The sequence below is a fragment of the Tetrahymena thermophila genome, assembly GCF_000189635.1.
Source record: "Tetrahymena thermophila SB210 genomic scaffold scf_8254812, whole genome shotgun sequence".
Classification (NCBI taxonomy): Eukaryota; Ciliophora; class Oligohymenophorea; order Hymenostomatida; family Tetrahymenidae; genus Tetrahymena; species Tetrahymena thermophila.
The window spans coordinates 17,673-32,802 of record NW_002476568.1 but is presented as its reverse complement, the minus strand read 5'-3'; the positions used below and the strand labels follow the sequence as shown (position 1 = coordinate 32,802).

Genomic DNA, 15,130 nt, shown 5'->3' with positions numbered 1-15,130 from the left:
AAATTATATGAATTTATAAATTTGCTTTTCGTAATAGAAATCACAAAAATTTAGTGTAACATTCATTATTTAATCTTAATTTTTCTATTTAAAATGCATAATTAAAAATATAGTAGAAATTAGAGATGTAGAGTCAAATGTAGAAAAATTCTAGTCATTTAAATAAATAATTTTTACAAATTTTTTTAAATTTAATAAGATATTTATTAACTTACCATATATGTATGTATCATACTCATATATAAAAATAAATATTTCTATATTTTAGGCTAAATTATCTTATTACAAAATATTATTTAAAACAACATATTATATTCTATTACTCAAATATTTATTCATTCATTCTTTTTTCACCACTTTTTATCATCAGAATTAGATTTTAAAAGCAACTAATCTTTTTAATTTTAAACACTTTCTTTTTAATTTCAATGATTATTATGACTTATTGATTTATTTTTTACTATTGCTTTAAATTAAAATAAATTAAATAGAATAAACTTTTTTAATTAAAATTTATATTTAAAATAAAAATAGTACAAAAAAAAAGAAAAATAAAAATATATAAAATAAAAAGCTAATAAAATAAACAAATTATAAGAATTTTATTGTTTTAAATTCATTTTATATTAAAGATATCATAATTCAAAACAAATGTTATATTAAAGATATCATAATTCAAAACAAATAAACTGTTTTTACCGAAGATCAAGTGTCAAATTCGAGATATTAGTTAAATTTGCTAAAGAAGAAACTAAGTCTAATGCACCTTTGTCATAAATTGAATTATTACTTTTTAAATATCCAAGAAAAAATATATAATTTATTACTTAGTTAAAAGGAAAAATGAAGAAAAAATATGTTTAAATAATAATAAATGAATTAATAATAAAAGAAATATTTGATTGAAAATAGGAGTTAAACTTAAGAAGAAAATAAAGCAAGTACAATAAAATCCAAAAAGAAAAATAAATAAAATGAAAAGCTAATAAACAAATTAAAAGAATTATGTTTTTTTAAATTCATTTTATAAATAAAAATATCATAATCCAAAACAAATAAACTGTTTTTACTAAAGATCAAGTGTCAAATTTGAGAGATTAGTGCAATTAGCTAAAGCAGAACCTAAGTCTAATGCACATGTGTCCAAAATTTCATTACTACTTTTGAAATATTGAAGATAATTAATTAATTAGTTAGTTAGAAGGAAAAATAAAGAAAAAAGGAATTAATAAGAAATTAATTAATGAAAAAAAGCAAAAGTTTAAAATAAAATATTAGTTTAATTATGAAAGATAAAAGGAAAAAAAAACAAGTAAAATAAAAAAGAAAAATAAATAAATAAAATAAAAAGATAATAAACAAATTAAACGAATTTTATTGCTATAAATTCATTTTAATAATATTAAAATGACAGACCAAAATAAATATACTGTTTTTACCGAAGTTTAAGGGTCAAATTTGAGAGTTTATGGCAATTTGCTAAATCTTTACCTAATTCTATTGCTCCTTATTAACTAATTTCAGTGGCACTTTTGATCATTGAAAAAAAGGGAAAAAATGAAGAAAAAAAAATTAAATATTAAGAAATAAATTAATAAATAAAAGCAAAATTTGAAAATAAAAAATTAATAAAGAAAAAAAAACGCAAGTAAGAAAAGATAAATAAATAAAATAAAATGCTAAAAACAAAATAAAAAGAGTTTTATTGTTCTAAATTCATTTTTATATTAAAAAATATAATAATCCAAAACAAATAAATTGTTTTTACCTAAGATTAAGTGATAAATTTGAGAGATTAGTGCATTTTGCTAAAGAAGAGCCTAATTTTGATGCATCATAAAATTTATTGTTACTTTTTAAATGTTGAAGTTATTAATTTGTTAGTTAAAAGGAAAAATGAAGAAAAAATATGAAATAAAAAGAAATTATTAAATAAATAATAAAAGCAAAAGTTGAAAAGAAAAATTAGCTAAATTAGGAAATCCAGAAAAAAAATGACAATTACAATAAAAAAGAAATAGAAAAATAAATAAATAAAATATAAAATTAGTAAACAAATTAAAATAGTGTTTGTTATTGTTTTAAATTCATTTTTATATGAAAAAAATAACACAATCAAAAATAAATAAACTATTTTTACCGAAGATTAAGTGTCAATTTTGAGAGATTAGTTAAATTTTCTAAAGCAGACCCTATGTTTGATACATCATTACTTCCTAAATTATTGTAACTTTTTAAATATAAAAGAAAAAATAAATAAATAATTCATTAGTTAGGATGAAAAATGAAGAAAGAATATTTTTTAATAATTTGAAAATAATTAATTAATAATAAAAGAAAAAAATTGAAATTAAAAAAATGAATTAAATTAAAAAACATAGAAGAAAAAAAAACAACTACAATTAAAAAATAAATAAAATAAAAAGCAAATAAACAAATTAAAAGAGTTATATTGCTTTTTATTTTTATATTAAAAAATATCACAATCAATAACAAATAAACTATTTTTACCTAAGATCAAGTTTCAAATTTTTGAGATTAGTGCAATTTGTTAAAGCATAACCTATGTCAGTATAACATATTATATTTTCACTTTTTAAATATTGAAGTTATTAATTAGTTAGTTAGTTAGAAGGAAAAATGGAGAAAAAATCTGAAATAATAAAAAATGAATAAATAAATAAATAAATAAATAAATAATAAAAGCAAAAGTTGAAAATAAAAATGAGATAAATTAAGAAAGATAGAGAAAAAAAAAGACAATATTAATAAAAAAAATAAAGAAAAATAAATCAAATAAAAAGCTAATAAGCAAATTAAAAGAGTTTTTTTGTTTTAATTTCGTTTTTATATTAAAAAATATCACAATCCAAAACAAATAAAGTATTTTTACTGAAAATTAAGCGTCAAATTTGAGAGATTTGTTAAATTTGCTAAAGCAAAATCTACATAAACATTTTCCAACTAATTATAACTTTTTAAATATAAAAGAAAAGATAATTAGTTCTTTAGTTACAATGAAAAATGAAGAAAAAAATTTATTTTAATAAAAAGAAATGAATTGATTGATTCATAATAAAAGAAAAAGTTGAAGATAAAAAAATGAATTAAATTAAAAAAGATTTAAAAAAATAAAAGTAAAATGAAAAAAAAATAAAAAGCTAATAAACAAGTTAAAAGAATTTATTTGCTTTTTATTTTTATATTAAAGAATATAAAAATCTATAAAAAATAAGCTATTTTCACCTAAAATCAAGTTTCAAATTTGATAGTTTATTACACTTTGCTAAAGCAGAAACTATATCTGATGCACCTTAATCCACAATTCTATTCAAACTTTTTAAATTTAGAAGAAAAAATATATTATTAGTTAATTAGTAAGAATCAAAAAATCTGAAATAATTAGAATTAATTAATAATAAAAGCAAAAATTAAAAATAAAAATGGTTAAATTAAGAAAGATAAATAAAAGAAAAATAGCACGAGTGCAATAAATACAATAAATATCTAATAAACTAATTAAAAAAGTTATATTGTTTTAAATTCATTTTTATATTAAAAAATATCATAATCCAAATCAATTAAACTATTTTTACCTAAGACCAAGTATTAACTTTGAGAGATTAATGCAATTTGCTAAAGCAATACATAAGAGTTTTGAGCCTTTCTGACCAATTGAATTATGGCTTTTGAAATATTAAAGAAAAAGTTTTTTATTGATTAATTAGCTAGTTAGAATGAAAAATGATGATAAAATATAAAATAATAGGATATTAATTAATTAATAATAAAAGTAAATGTTGAAAATAAAAAATGGTTAAATTAACAAAGGTTGAAAAAAAGCACAAGTGCAAGTATAATAAAAAATAAATCAAATAAAAAGCTATTAAGCAAATTAAAAAAATTATATTGTTTTAAATTCATTTTATATTAAAATATATCATAATCCAAAACAAATAAACTGGTTTTACGTAAGATCAAGCTTCAAATTTGAGAGATTAGTGCAATTTGCTAAAGCAATACCTAAGCCTAATATACCTTTATTACCAATTTAACTATTGCTTTTGAAATATATATTGAAGAAAAAATATATAATGAGTTAAAAGGAAAAATGAATTAATTGATAATCAAAGCAAAAGTTGAAAATAAAAAAATGAATTAAATTAAGAAAAATAGAAGAAAAAAATACAAACACAATAAATAATAAAAATATAAATGAATCAAGTAAAAAGCTATATAATTAAAAGAGTTTTATTGTTTTAAATTCATTTTATAACTAACTTAACTAAATCGCAATCTAAAACAAATGAATTGCTTTTATCAAGTAGAAGTTTTAGAAGAAAAAATCAATAAAAGATATCAAATAATAAAAAATCGATAATGAATACTAAAAGTTGAAAAATAAATGGAAATAAATAAATAACTGTAAAAATAATTGCTTTAATAAAAATGAATTGATGAATGTAGATCATTTCTATTAGAAAAATAAAATTATTAATAAATTGAAAATTAAATGTATTCAAAATATTAATAATAATAATAGATTAAATATACCCCAAATTAATATGGATAACCTTATGAGACTAGAGCGAAGAGTTTAAAAACTTTTTATATTAATAATAGTAAATTTAAAGTATATAGATAATAAAATAAATAATTACTTCTTCTAATTCTTCGTAATATTTAATCTATTATATCATTTATTTTTTTCCCTCAAGAATATGGAATCGCAATTAATTGAATAAAAAGAAAAAAGAAATTATATGAATTTATATAATTAACTGCAAAAATAATTGCTTTTATAAAAATGAATTGATGAAAAAAGATGATTTCTATTTGTAAAATAAAATTATTAATAAATTGAAAATTTATTTATTTAAAATATTAATAATAATAATTATAGATTAAATATACCCCAAATTAGTATGTATAACCTTATGAGATTAGAGCGAAGAGTTTAAAAACTTTTTATACACCAAAATCTGAGCAAAAAATTAAAAGAGGGAGGGACTTTATTAATTAATGAGAATTGATAGTGATTAATATTTTTATTGAATAAAAATAAAATTAAAATTAAAAGATTAATTTTCTTTTCATATTTTATTTTTAATTTAAATTCGTTTATTTAATTAACTTTGAAACAAACTGATGTAAAATTTAAAAACTAAACAGCTGTCTAAATTAATTTTAATTAAATATTAATTAGCATAACCTATCTAAAATTAATAAGGTATTTACTCTAATTTTTTATTAAATATGACAGCGCTTAAAGAATAGATTTATATATATTTTAATTAACACCAAAAGCTGAGCAAAAATTTAAAAGAGGTAGGGACTTTATTAATTAATGAGAATTGACAGTTATTAATCTTTTTATTGAATAAAATTAAAATTAAAAGATTAATTTTTTTTTCATATTTTATTTTTAATTTAAATTCGTTTATTTAATTAAATTTGAAACAAACTGATGTAAAATTAATGAATGAATTTTTTAATTTATAATAATTTAAGAATTAATTACCATTTTGTTTTTAAATAAAATGCTTAATTTAATTTTTATTAATTAAAAAGAAAAATAAACAATAAATTTTTAATTTTGCAATTAATAGAAATAATATTTCCAGTCAGAGAATTCATTTTTAACATATTTCTATTAAATATAATAATTTAATTTTTATCTTATTTTTTAAATTCTAAATTTTTACTAAAAGCACAATTTTTGAGAAAATATAAAACAAAATATAAATTATTTTACATTCATATTATGTTTTCTTTTAAAACAGAAATTTAGTTAATAAATTTTAAATTTAGTTAATAAATTTTAAATTTATTATTTTAATTTAGTCAGTAAAAAACATTTAATTTGACTAGCCTGATTATTTTAAGAGCTTTAATTTTAAGCTCAACCTTTTCTCTTTTTGTATTGCAACTACTTTATTTGCAGTTAAAAAATTAATTAAAAATTATTTACAAAAATCAAAAATCAAAAGAAAGAAATTTTTAAGCTAATTAATTAATATTTTATTTAATTGTAATAAGTTGAATAAGCTCATTTAGATAATTTTTTAGATAAATTTTAAAAAATAAAATCTTTACTAAAGATAAAGGACCAACTCTTTTATATTTTTACAGTTGATGATTTCTTTTGAATTCAAATAATACTCATATTCTCCTCTTAAATTATATAAATTTTCTAGGAAGTTTTAAAAATGAATTTAATTTTACTTAATCCAAGCTTAGAAAGAAGTTAATTTTGGTATACTTGCAATACCTTAACCAAGAATATGATATCCATCCTCTGTTAAATTATTCTCCCTATTAGTTTTGTTTATATTAGTATTCAAATGTTTTTTAAAATATATACTATAAACTCAGACATAAAGATTCAATTGAGATACAAAGGCTTATTCCTTAAGTAATAGCAGATATTCCTATATCACTAACTTTGTTTTTGCTTTAAATATTTTAAAAAAAATCATATTAAAATAAATTAATCAATAATTAAAGTTTATTTGAAAAATAAATATTCTCTTAAATAAAATACATAAAAACAATCCATCCAATATTAATATTTATTGAATATTTTTATAATAGATAAATAAATTTATTTTCCAGCTCAGTAATTTTTAAATCGTTAATTATTAATCAAATAATCAATCATTGAGTGTAAAAACTGAGAAAAATAGATAGTAAATATTTTGAATAGTTAATTTACTTAAAGAAAAATCTTAAATCTGCAATATTTTTGCATTATCTAAAAGCTAAACTGATTGCCTAAGCTCCTTCATCACCTATTTAATTGTTTCTTGCATAATTTTTAATAAAATATTTGTGAAGAATTTATTGGCATAAATAAATTAAATATAGTATGTTTCAAAAAGTTGTCAAGTCCTACCCGACTATGTTAAGATCCATATCTCAGCAATAAACATATTTGATCAAACAGAATATTCGGTCTATCCCTAGTATTTTTAGTCAAATTATTATGCATGTGTAATTATTTGTGAAGATAGTGCAACACTCATATTTAGTATTTTTTTATTTTTTAATAAGAATGAAAGATTAAATGTACTTACAAAAGAATTAGCTTTAAATAAGACAATTCCTATAAATTACTTAAAGCCTTTCCTAATTCGAAAGCTCCTTCATCTCCTAAATTTTGATAACTTCTATTTTATTTATTTATAAAAATATTTTTAATTAATCTATTATTTATTAGTGCATTTATATTAATTTTAGTTATTCTAAAAGAAAAAATTAATTAAAAAATATTTTGTGATAATATTTCTCAATTCAATTTGTAACAGAAAATAATTATTAAATATTTAAATAAAAGTTTAAAGGTATGTTTCTTACTTTAGAAATAGCTGTAAGTGTTTAATTTTTGTACAAACTATTAACTATGATGCAAATTAACAAAACTGTTCCTAATCAAAAACTTAATCACTATTTAGAATAAAAAAAGAGTAAGTTATTTGTTAGAAATATTTCTTAAAAAAAGCTAAAATTAAATATAACTATAAGACGTTTTAGTTGTAAATCTATAAATAAATAATAGTAAAATGTAAAGTTTACCCAAAAAATAATTAAACATGAGTAAAACCTGTCTTGTCAGATTTTATAAACTTTTAATAAAATTTTATGCATTTTTAAAGTAAAAGCTATAGATAGATAATAAATACGTCATTCAAACTGGTAAATTTGTTGTTTTATTCTTCCATTTATTTATTATACCTTTTATAATGATCTACTTAGTTAATTAATTAATTATTTATTTACTTATTTACTAACTTAAATTTCTGTTAAAAGCAATTTAAATTTACTGTTATCTAATTTATTTAAGAGATACTTTTGCATATACTTAAAAAGTTTGGCTTTAAATTATTGTTTAAATAAATTAATCCTTGTAAAATTTAATCCGGAAATTGCGAAGCAAAATGTAAATATGAATAGAGAGTTATTCTAAAAAATATTTAAAAATCAGTTAATTAAAAATAATATGAAAAAGAAACAAAATTACATAGGTTTTTTTATACAAAAATGAATATTTTAATAGTTTATCTATTTATTAATTCAAAGATCTGAAAAATTAATTGTGTATTTATAAATATCAGTGGCTAGACCAACTAGAAATATTTAAATAGACTAAATAAAAATTGGTTTAACATAAAACTTAATAGACAACTTTTACTCTTTAAGAAAAATGGAATAATCATCAATAACATGGTTTTAAAAAATTTAAGGATCAGATTATTAATTTAAACTATAAAATTAAAGGATACTTAGTTATTTAGCCTATCTAAAATTAAAAAGGCATTTATTTAAATCCAATTTTCTTTTTTATTAATAAAGAGATAATTTATTTTCTTAGTGTAAAAATTTTGTTTTCTAAAATTGAATATTTTTTGTAATTAAAATGTTTATAGAATTAAGAGGGTGTATCTAAAAATTTAAGTTAGAAACAGATGTTTTGTTATTAAAAATCAAATACAGTATCCATTGTCTATGTATTTAAAATAAAATTTAGTTTTCTTCTATTACAATATATCCAAATTTATTTAAAAATGTCTAAAATCTTTAAACAAATATTTGTTTTATGTTTATATTATTGCTCAATTATTTCTATGTCATTTTACCTAGAATTATCATTATTTATTTATTGAATTCATTATTTAAATTGATTTTCACTAAGTTAAATTATGGTATTTAATCACATTCAATTAAATTTACTAAAAATGTACATATAATTTATTAGTCACTAAAAAAATTTTATTTTAATTTTAATTAATTAGTATATATAAGTCCATCACAAATATATGTTTATCTTATTTTTAAATATAAATATTTAAATAATTTTTTTGTCTTATTAATTTTACTTCTATTTCTTATTTTTTTAATTGATCTCTTATCATTTCTTCGAATTTTTTTTTTAATTGAGAAATATGATTGCCTCTATTAGTTTTAATATATTAAATGTATCTTTATCAAATAACTTGTTTTAAATATATTTAATAAAATAATTTTTTCCATATTAAAATTATTATTTTTAATTTATTTGTAAATAAATACATTTATTTTAAATTTATAAGCTAATTAAGTAAAAGTAAATTAACAAAATAATCAATTTTTTCAAAATTTCTTGTTTTATCAATCAATAAATTAAGTTTTTACTATAAATCAAGTGTCAAACTTGTGATATTCTTCAACTACGCTATTCCTGTGCCTAAATCTTTTGCACCCACATCACCAATACGATTAGACCTTTAAATATAAGAATAAATAATGAATTAAGAAAATAAATTTGGAGGAGAAAGGATTGTAAAAAAGATTGTTGGTTTTGTTAGTATCTTCGTTTGTTTTTGAAGGAGTAAGTAACTAACTAACTAACTAACTAACTAACTAACTAACTAACTAAGTAAGTAAGTTAACAAATTGATTATTTTTTAGTTGAGGAGTAAGTAAGTAAGTCAGTCTGTAAGTAAGTAATTAAAAAAGCAATCTAATAAAACAATAAATAACTAATTAACTTGCTTACTAACGAAGTGACTTAATTAGCTAATCACTAAGTAAGTGAAAAGCGTAAATCAACAAAATAATCAATTTTTTCAAAATTTCTTGCTTTATCAATCAATAAATTAAGTTTTTACCTTAAATCAAGTGTCAAACTTGTGATATTCTTGCACTACGCTATTCCTGTGCCTAAATCTTTTGCACCCTATGCACCAATACTATTTACCCTTTAAATATAAGAATAAATAATGAATTAAGAAAATAAATTTGGAGGAGAAAGGATTGCAAAAAAAGATTGTTGGTTTTGTTAGTATCTTCGTTTGATTTTGAAGGAGTAAGTAACTAACTAACTAAGTAAGTAAGTTAACAAATTGATTATTTTTTATTTGAGGAGTAAGTAAGTAAGTCAGTCTGTAAGTAAGTAATTAAAAAAGCAATCTTATAAAACAATAAATAACTAACTAACTTGCTTACTAACGAAGTGACTTAATTAGCTAATCACTAAGTAAGTGAAAAGCGTAAATCAACAAAATAATCAATTTTTTCAAAATTTCTTGCTTTATCAATCTATAAATTAAGTTTTTACTATAAATCAAGTGTCAAACTTGTGATATTCTTGCACTACGCTATTCTTGTGCCTAAATCTTCTGCACCCTATGCACCAATACTATTTTGCCTTTACATATAAGAATAAATAATGAATTAAGAAAATAAATTTGGAGGAGAAAGGATTGTAAAAAAAGATTGTTGAAAACAATAAATAACTAACTAACTTGCTTACTAACGAAGTGACTTAATTAGCTAATCACTAAGTAAGTGAAAAGCGTAAATCAACAAAATAATCAATTTTTTCAAAATTTCTTGCTTTATCAATCAATAAATTAAGTTTTTACCTTAAATCAAGTGTCAAACTTGTGATATTCTTGCACTACGCTATTCCTGTGCCTAAATCTTTTGCACCCTATGCACCAATACTATTACAACTTTAAATATAAGAATAAATAATGAATTAAGAAAATAAATTTGGAGGAGAAAGGATTGTAAAAAAAGATTGTTGGTTTTGTTAGTATCTTCGTTTGTTTTTGAAGGAGTAAGTAACTAAGTAACTAACTAAGTAAGTAAGTTAACAAATTGATTATTTTTTAGTTGAGGAGTAAGTAAGTAAGTCAGTCTGTAAGTAAGTAAGTAAGTAAGTAAGTAAGTAAGTAAGTAAGTAAGTAAGTAATTAAAAAAGCAATCTAATAAAACAATAAATAACTAACTAACTTGCTTACTAACGAAGTGACTTAATTAGCTAATCACTAAGTAAGTGAAAAGCGTAAATCAACAAAATAATCAATTTTTTCAAAATTTCTTGTTTATCAATCAATAAATTAAGTTTTTACTATAAATCAAGTGTCAAACTTGTGATATTCTTGCACTACGCTATTCCTGTGCCTAAATCTTTTGCACCTTATGCACCAATACTATTTTCCCTTTAAATATAAGAATAAATAATGAATTAAGAAAATAAATTTGGAGGAGAAAGGATTGTAAAAAAAGATTGTTGGTTTTGTTAGTATCTTCGTTTGTTTTTGAAGGAGTAAGTAACTAACTAACTAAGTAAGTAAGTTAACAAATTGATTATTTTTTATTTGAGGAGTAAGTAAGTAAGTCAGTCTGTAAGTAAGTAATTAAAAAAGCAATCTAATAAAACAATAAATAACTAACTAACTTGCTTACTAACGAAGTGACTTAATTAGCTAATCACTAAGTAAGTGAAAAGCGTAAATCAACAAAATAATCAATTTTTCAAAATTTCTTGCTTTATCAATCAATAAATTAAGTTTTTACCTTAAATCAAGTGTCAAATTTGTGATATTCTAGCACTACGCTATTCCTGTGCCTAAATCTTTTGCACCCTATGCACCAATACTATTATAGCTTTAAATATAAGAATAAATAATGAATTAAGAAAATAAATTTGGAGGAGAAAGGATTGTAAAAAAAGATTGTTGGTTTTGTTAGTATCTTCATTTGTTTTTAAAGGAGTATGTAGCTAACTAACTAAGTAAGTAAGTTAACAAATTGATTATTTTTTAGTTGAGGAGTAAGTAAGTCAGTAAGTAAGTAAGTAATTTAAAAATCAATCTAATAAAACAATAAATAACTAACTAACTTGCTTACTAACGAAGTGACTTAATTAGCTAATCACTAAGTAAGTGAAAAGCGTAAATCAACAAAATAATCAATTTTTTCAAAATTTCTTGCTTTATCAATCAATAAATTAAGTTTTTACTATAACTAAAGTGTCAAACTTGTGATATTCTTGCACTACGCTATTCCTGTGCCTAAATCTTTTGCACCCTATGCACCAATACTATTTCCCCTTTAAATATAAGAATAAATAATGAATTAAGAAAATAAATTTGGAGGAGAAAGGATTGTAAAAAAAGATTGTTGGTTTTGTTAGTATCTTCGTTTGTTTTTGAAGGAGTAAGTAACTAAGTAACTAACTAAGTAAGTAAGTTAACAAATTGATTATTTTTTAGTTGAGGAGTAAGTAAGTAAGTAAGTAAGTAAGTAAGTAAGTAAGTAAGTAAGTAAGTCAGTAAGTAAGTAATTAAAAAAGCAATCTAATAAAACAATTAATAACTAACTAACTTGCTTACTAACGAAGTGACTTAATTAGCTAATCACTAAGTAAGTGAAAAGCGTAAATCAACAAAATAATCAATTTTTTCAAAATTTCTTGCTTTTTCAATCAATAAATTAAGTTTTTACTATAAACCAAGTGTCAAACTTGTGATATTCTTGCACTACGCTATTCCTAAGCCTAAATATTTTGCACCCACATCACCAATACTATTAAAGCTTTAAATATAAGAATAAATAATGAATTAAGAAAATAAATTTGGAGGAGAAAGGATTGTAAAAAATGATTATTGGTTTTGTTAGTATCTTCATTTGTTTTTGAAGGAGTAAGTAACTAACTAACTAAGTAAGTAAGTAAGTTAACAAATTGATTATTTTTTATTTGAGGAGTAAGTAAGTAATTCAGTAATTAAGTAATTAAAAAAGCAATCTAAAAAACAATAAATAACTAACTAACTTGCTTACTAACGAAGTGACTTAATTAGCTAATCACTAAGTAAGTGAAAAGCGTAAATCAACAAATAATCAATTTTTTCAAAATTTCTTGCTTTATCAATCAATAAATTAAGTTTTTACCTTAAACTAAGTGTCAAACTTGTGATATTCTTGCACTACGCTATTCCTAAGCCTAAATATTTTGCACCCACATGACCAATAATATTTCCACTTTAAATATAAGAATAAATAATGAATTAAGAAAATAAATTTGGAGGAGAAAGGATTGTAAAAAAAGATTGTTGGTTTTGTTAGTATCTTCATTTGTTTTTGAAGGAGTAAGTAACTAACTAACTAACTAAGTAAGTTAACAAATTGATTATTTTTTAGTTGAGGAGTAAGTAAGTAAGTCAGTCTGTAAGTAAGTAATTAAAAAAGCAATCTAATAAAACAATAAATAACTAACTAACTTGCTTACTAACGAAGTGACTTAATTAGCTAATCACTAAGTAAGTGAAAAGCGTAAATCAACAAAATAATCAATTTTTTCAAAATTTCTTGGTTTATCAATCAATAAATTAAGTTTTTACCTTAAATCAAGTGTCAAACTTGTGATATTCTAGCACTACGCTATTCCTGTGCCTAAATCTTTTGCACCCTATGCACCAATACTATTACAACTTTAAATATAAGAATAAATAATGAATTAAGAAAATAAATTTGGAGGAGAAAGGATTGTAAAAAAAGATTGTTGGTTTTGTTAGTATCATCGTTTGTTTTTGAAGGAGTAAGTAACTAACTAACTAAGTAAGTAAGTTAACAAATTGATTATTTTTATTTGAGGAGTAAGTAAGTAAGTCAGTCTGTAAGTAAGTAAGTAATTAAAAAAGCAATCTAATAAAACAATAAATAACTAACTAACTTGCTTACTAACGAAGTGACTTAATTAGCTAATCACTAAGTAAGTGAAAAGCGTAAATCAACAAAATAATCAATTTTTTCAAAATTTCTTGCTTTATCAATCAATAAATTAAGTTTTTACTATAAATCAAGTGTCAAACTTGTGATATTCTTGCACTACGCTATTTCTGTGCCTAAATCTTTTGCACCCTATGCACCAATACTATTACGACTTTAAATATAAGAATAAATAATGAATTAAGAAAATAAATTTGTAGGAGAAAGGATTGTAAAAAAAGATTGTTGGTTTTGTTAGTATCTTCGTTTGTTTTTGAAGGAGTAAGTAACTAACTAACTAAGTAAGTAAGTAAGTTAACAAATTGATTATTTTTTATTTGAGGAGTAAGTAAGTAATTCAGTAAGTAAGTAATTAAAAAAGCAATCTAAAAAACAATAAATAACTAACTAACTTGCTTACTAACGAAGTGACTTAATTAGCTAATCACTAAGAGTGAAAAGCGTAAATCAACAAAATAATCAATTTTTTCAAAATTTCTTGCTTTATCAATCAATAAATTAAGTTTTTACTATAACTAAAGTGTCAAACTTGTGATATTCTTGCACTACGCTATTCCTGTGCCTAAATCTTTTGCACCCACCTCACCAATACTATTATCCCTTTAAATATAAGAATAAATAATAAATTAAGAAAATAAATTTGGAGGAGAAAGGATTGTAAAAAAAGATTGTTGGTTTTGTTAGTATCTTCGTTTGTTTTTGAAGGAGTAAGTAACTAACTAACTAACTAAGTAAGTAAGTAAGTTAACAAATTGATTATTTTTTAGTTGAGGAGTAAGTAAGTAAGTCAGTCTGTAAGTAAGTAAGTAATTAAAAAAGCAATCTAATAAAACAATAAATAACTAACTAACTTGCTTACTAACGAAGTGACTTAATTAGCTAATCACTAAGTAAGTGAAAAGCGTAAATCAACAAAATAATCAATTTTTTCAAAATTTCTTGCTTTATCAATCAATAAATTAAGTTTTTACCTTAAATCAAGTGTCAAACTTGTGATATTCTTGCACTACGCTATTCCTGTGCCTAAATCTTTTGCACCCTATGCACCAATACTATTACACTTTAAATATAAGAATAAATAATGAATTAAGAAAATAAATTTGGAGGAGAAAGGATTGTAAAAAAAGATTGTTGGTTTTGTTAGTATCTTCGTTTGTTTTTGAAGGAGTAAGTAACTAACTAACTAACTAAGTAAGTAAGTAAGTTAACAAATTGATTATTTTTTATTTGAGGAGTAAGTAAGTAAGTCAGTCTGTAAGTAAGTAATTAAAAAAGCAATCTAATAAAACAATAAATAACTAACTAACTTGCTTACTAACGAAGTGACTTAATTAGCTAATCACTAAGTAAGTGAAAAGCGTAAATCAACAAAATAATCAATTTTTTCAAAATTTCTTGCTTTATCAATCAATAAATTAAGTTTTTACCTTAAATCAAGTGTCAAACTTGTGATATTCTTGCACTACGCTATTCCTGTGCCTAAATCTTTTGCACTCCTATGCACCTAATACTATTTTCCCTTTAAAGGTAAGAATAAATAATGAATTAATAAAATAAATTGGAGGAGAAAGGA

At 20.7% G+C, this 15,130-nt stretch overlaps 1 protein-coding gene across 1 annotated transcript in view; it reads right to left on the bottom strand. All coding sequences in view use genetic code 6, as the record gives it.

Annotated features, from left to right (window-relative positions):
• Window positions 1–228: 228 nt before the first annotated feature.
• The window catches only part of TTHERM_001170561 (kinase domain protein), a 20,715-nt gene continuing 5,813 nt past the window's right edge, over window positions 229–15,130 (bottom strand). The window contains exons 13-42 of the mRNA XM_012795483.1: window positions 15,004–15,130; window positions 14,529–14,617; window positions 14,068–14,157; window positions 13,622–13,711; window positions 13,170–13,259; window positions 12,721–12,810; window positions 12,274–12,363; window positions 11,789–11,878; window positions 11,344–11,433; window positions 10,896–10,985; window positions 10,404–10,493; window positions 10,097–10,186; window positions 9,648–9,737; window positions 9,172–9,261; window positions 7,077–7,166; window positions 6,716–6,805; window positions 6,365–6,454; window positions 6,226–6,315; window positions 6,097–6,174; window positions 3,972–4,061; window positions 3,597–3,686; window positions 3,247–3,336; window positions 2,894–2,974; window positions 2,512–2,592; window positions 2,141–2,230; window positions 1,769–1,852; window positions 1,440–1,529; window positions 1,071–1,160; window positions 700–789; window positions 229–466 (exon numbers count right to left, since the gene is read on the bottom strand). The exon at window positions 15,004–15,130 is cut by the window's right edge and continues 170 nt beyond it. Of these exons, the coding sequence (XP_012650937.1) occupies window positions 367–466; window positions 700–789; window positions 1,071–1,160; window positions 1,440–1,529; window positions 1,769–1,852; window positions 2,141–2,230; window positions 2,512–2,592; window positions 2,894–2,974; window positions 3,247–3,336; window positions 3,597–3,686; window positions 3,972–4,061; window positions 6,097–6,174; window positions 6,226–6,315; window positions 6,365–6,454; window positions 6,716–6,805; window positions 7,077–7,166; window positions 9,172–9,261; window positions 9,648–9,737; window positions 10,097–10,186; window positions 10,404–10,493; window positions 10,896–10,985; window positions 11,344–11,433; window positions 11,789–11,878; window positions 12,274–12,363; window positions 12,721–12,810; window positions 13,170–13,259; window positions 13,622–13,711; window positions 14,068–14,157; window positions 14,529–14,617; window positions 15,004–15,130 (2,710 nt within the window). The 3' untranslated portion in view covers window positions 229–366. The remainder of the gene's footprint in view (window positions 467–699; window positions 790–1,070; window positions 1,161–1,439; window positions 1,530–1,768; window positions 1,853–2,140; window positions 2,231–2,511; window positions 2,593–2,893; window positions 2,975–3,246; window positions 3,337–3,596; window positions 3,687–3,971; window positions 4,062–6,096; window positions 6,175–6,225; window positions 6,316–6,364; window positions 6,455–6,715; window positions 6,806–7,076; window positions 7,167–9,171; window positions 9,262–9,647; window positions 9,738–10,096; window positions 10,187–10,403; window positions 10,494–10,895; window positions 10,986–11,343; window positions 11,434–11,788; window positions 11,879–12,273; window positions 12,364–12,720; window positions 12,811–13,169; window positions 13,260–13,621; window positions 13,712–14,067; window positions 14,158–14,528; window positions 14,618–15,003) is intronic.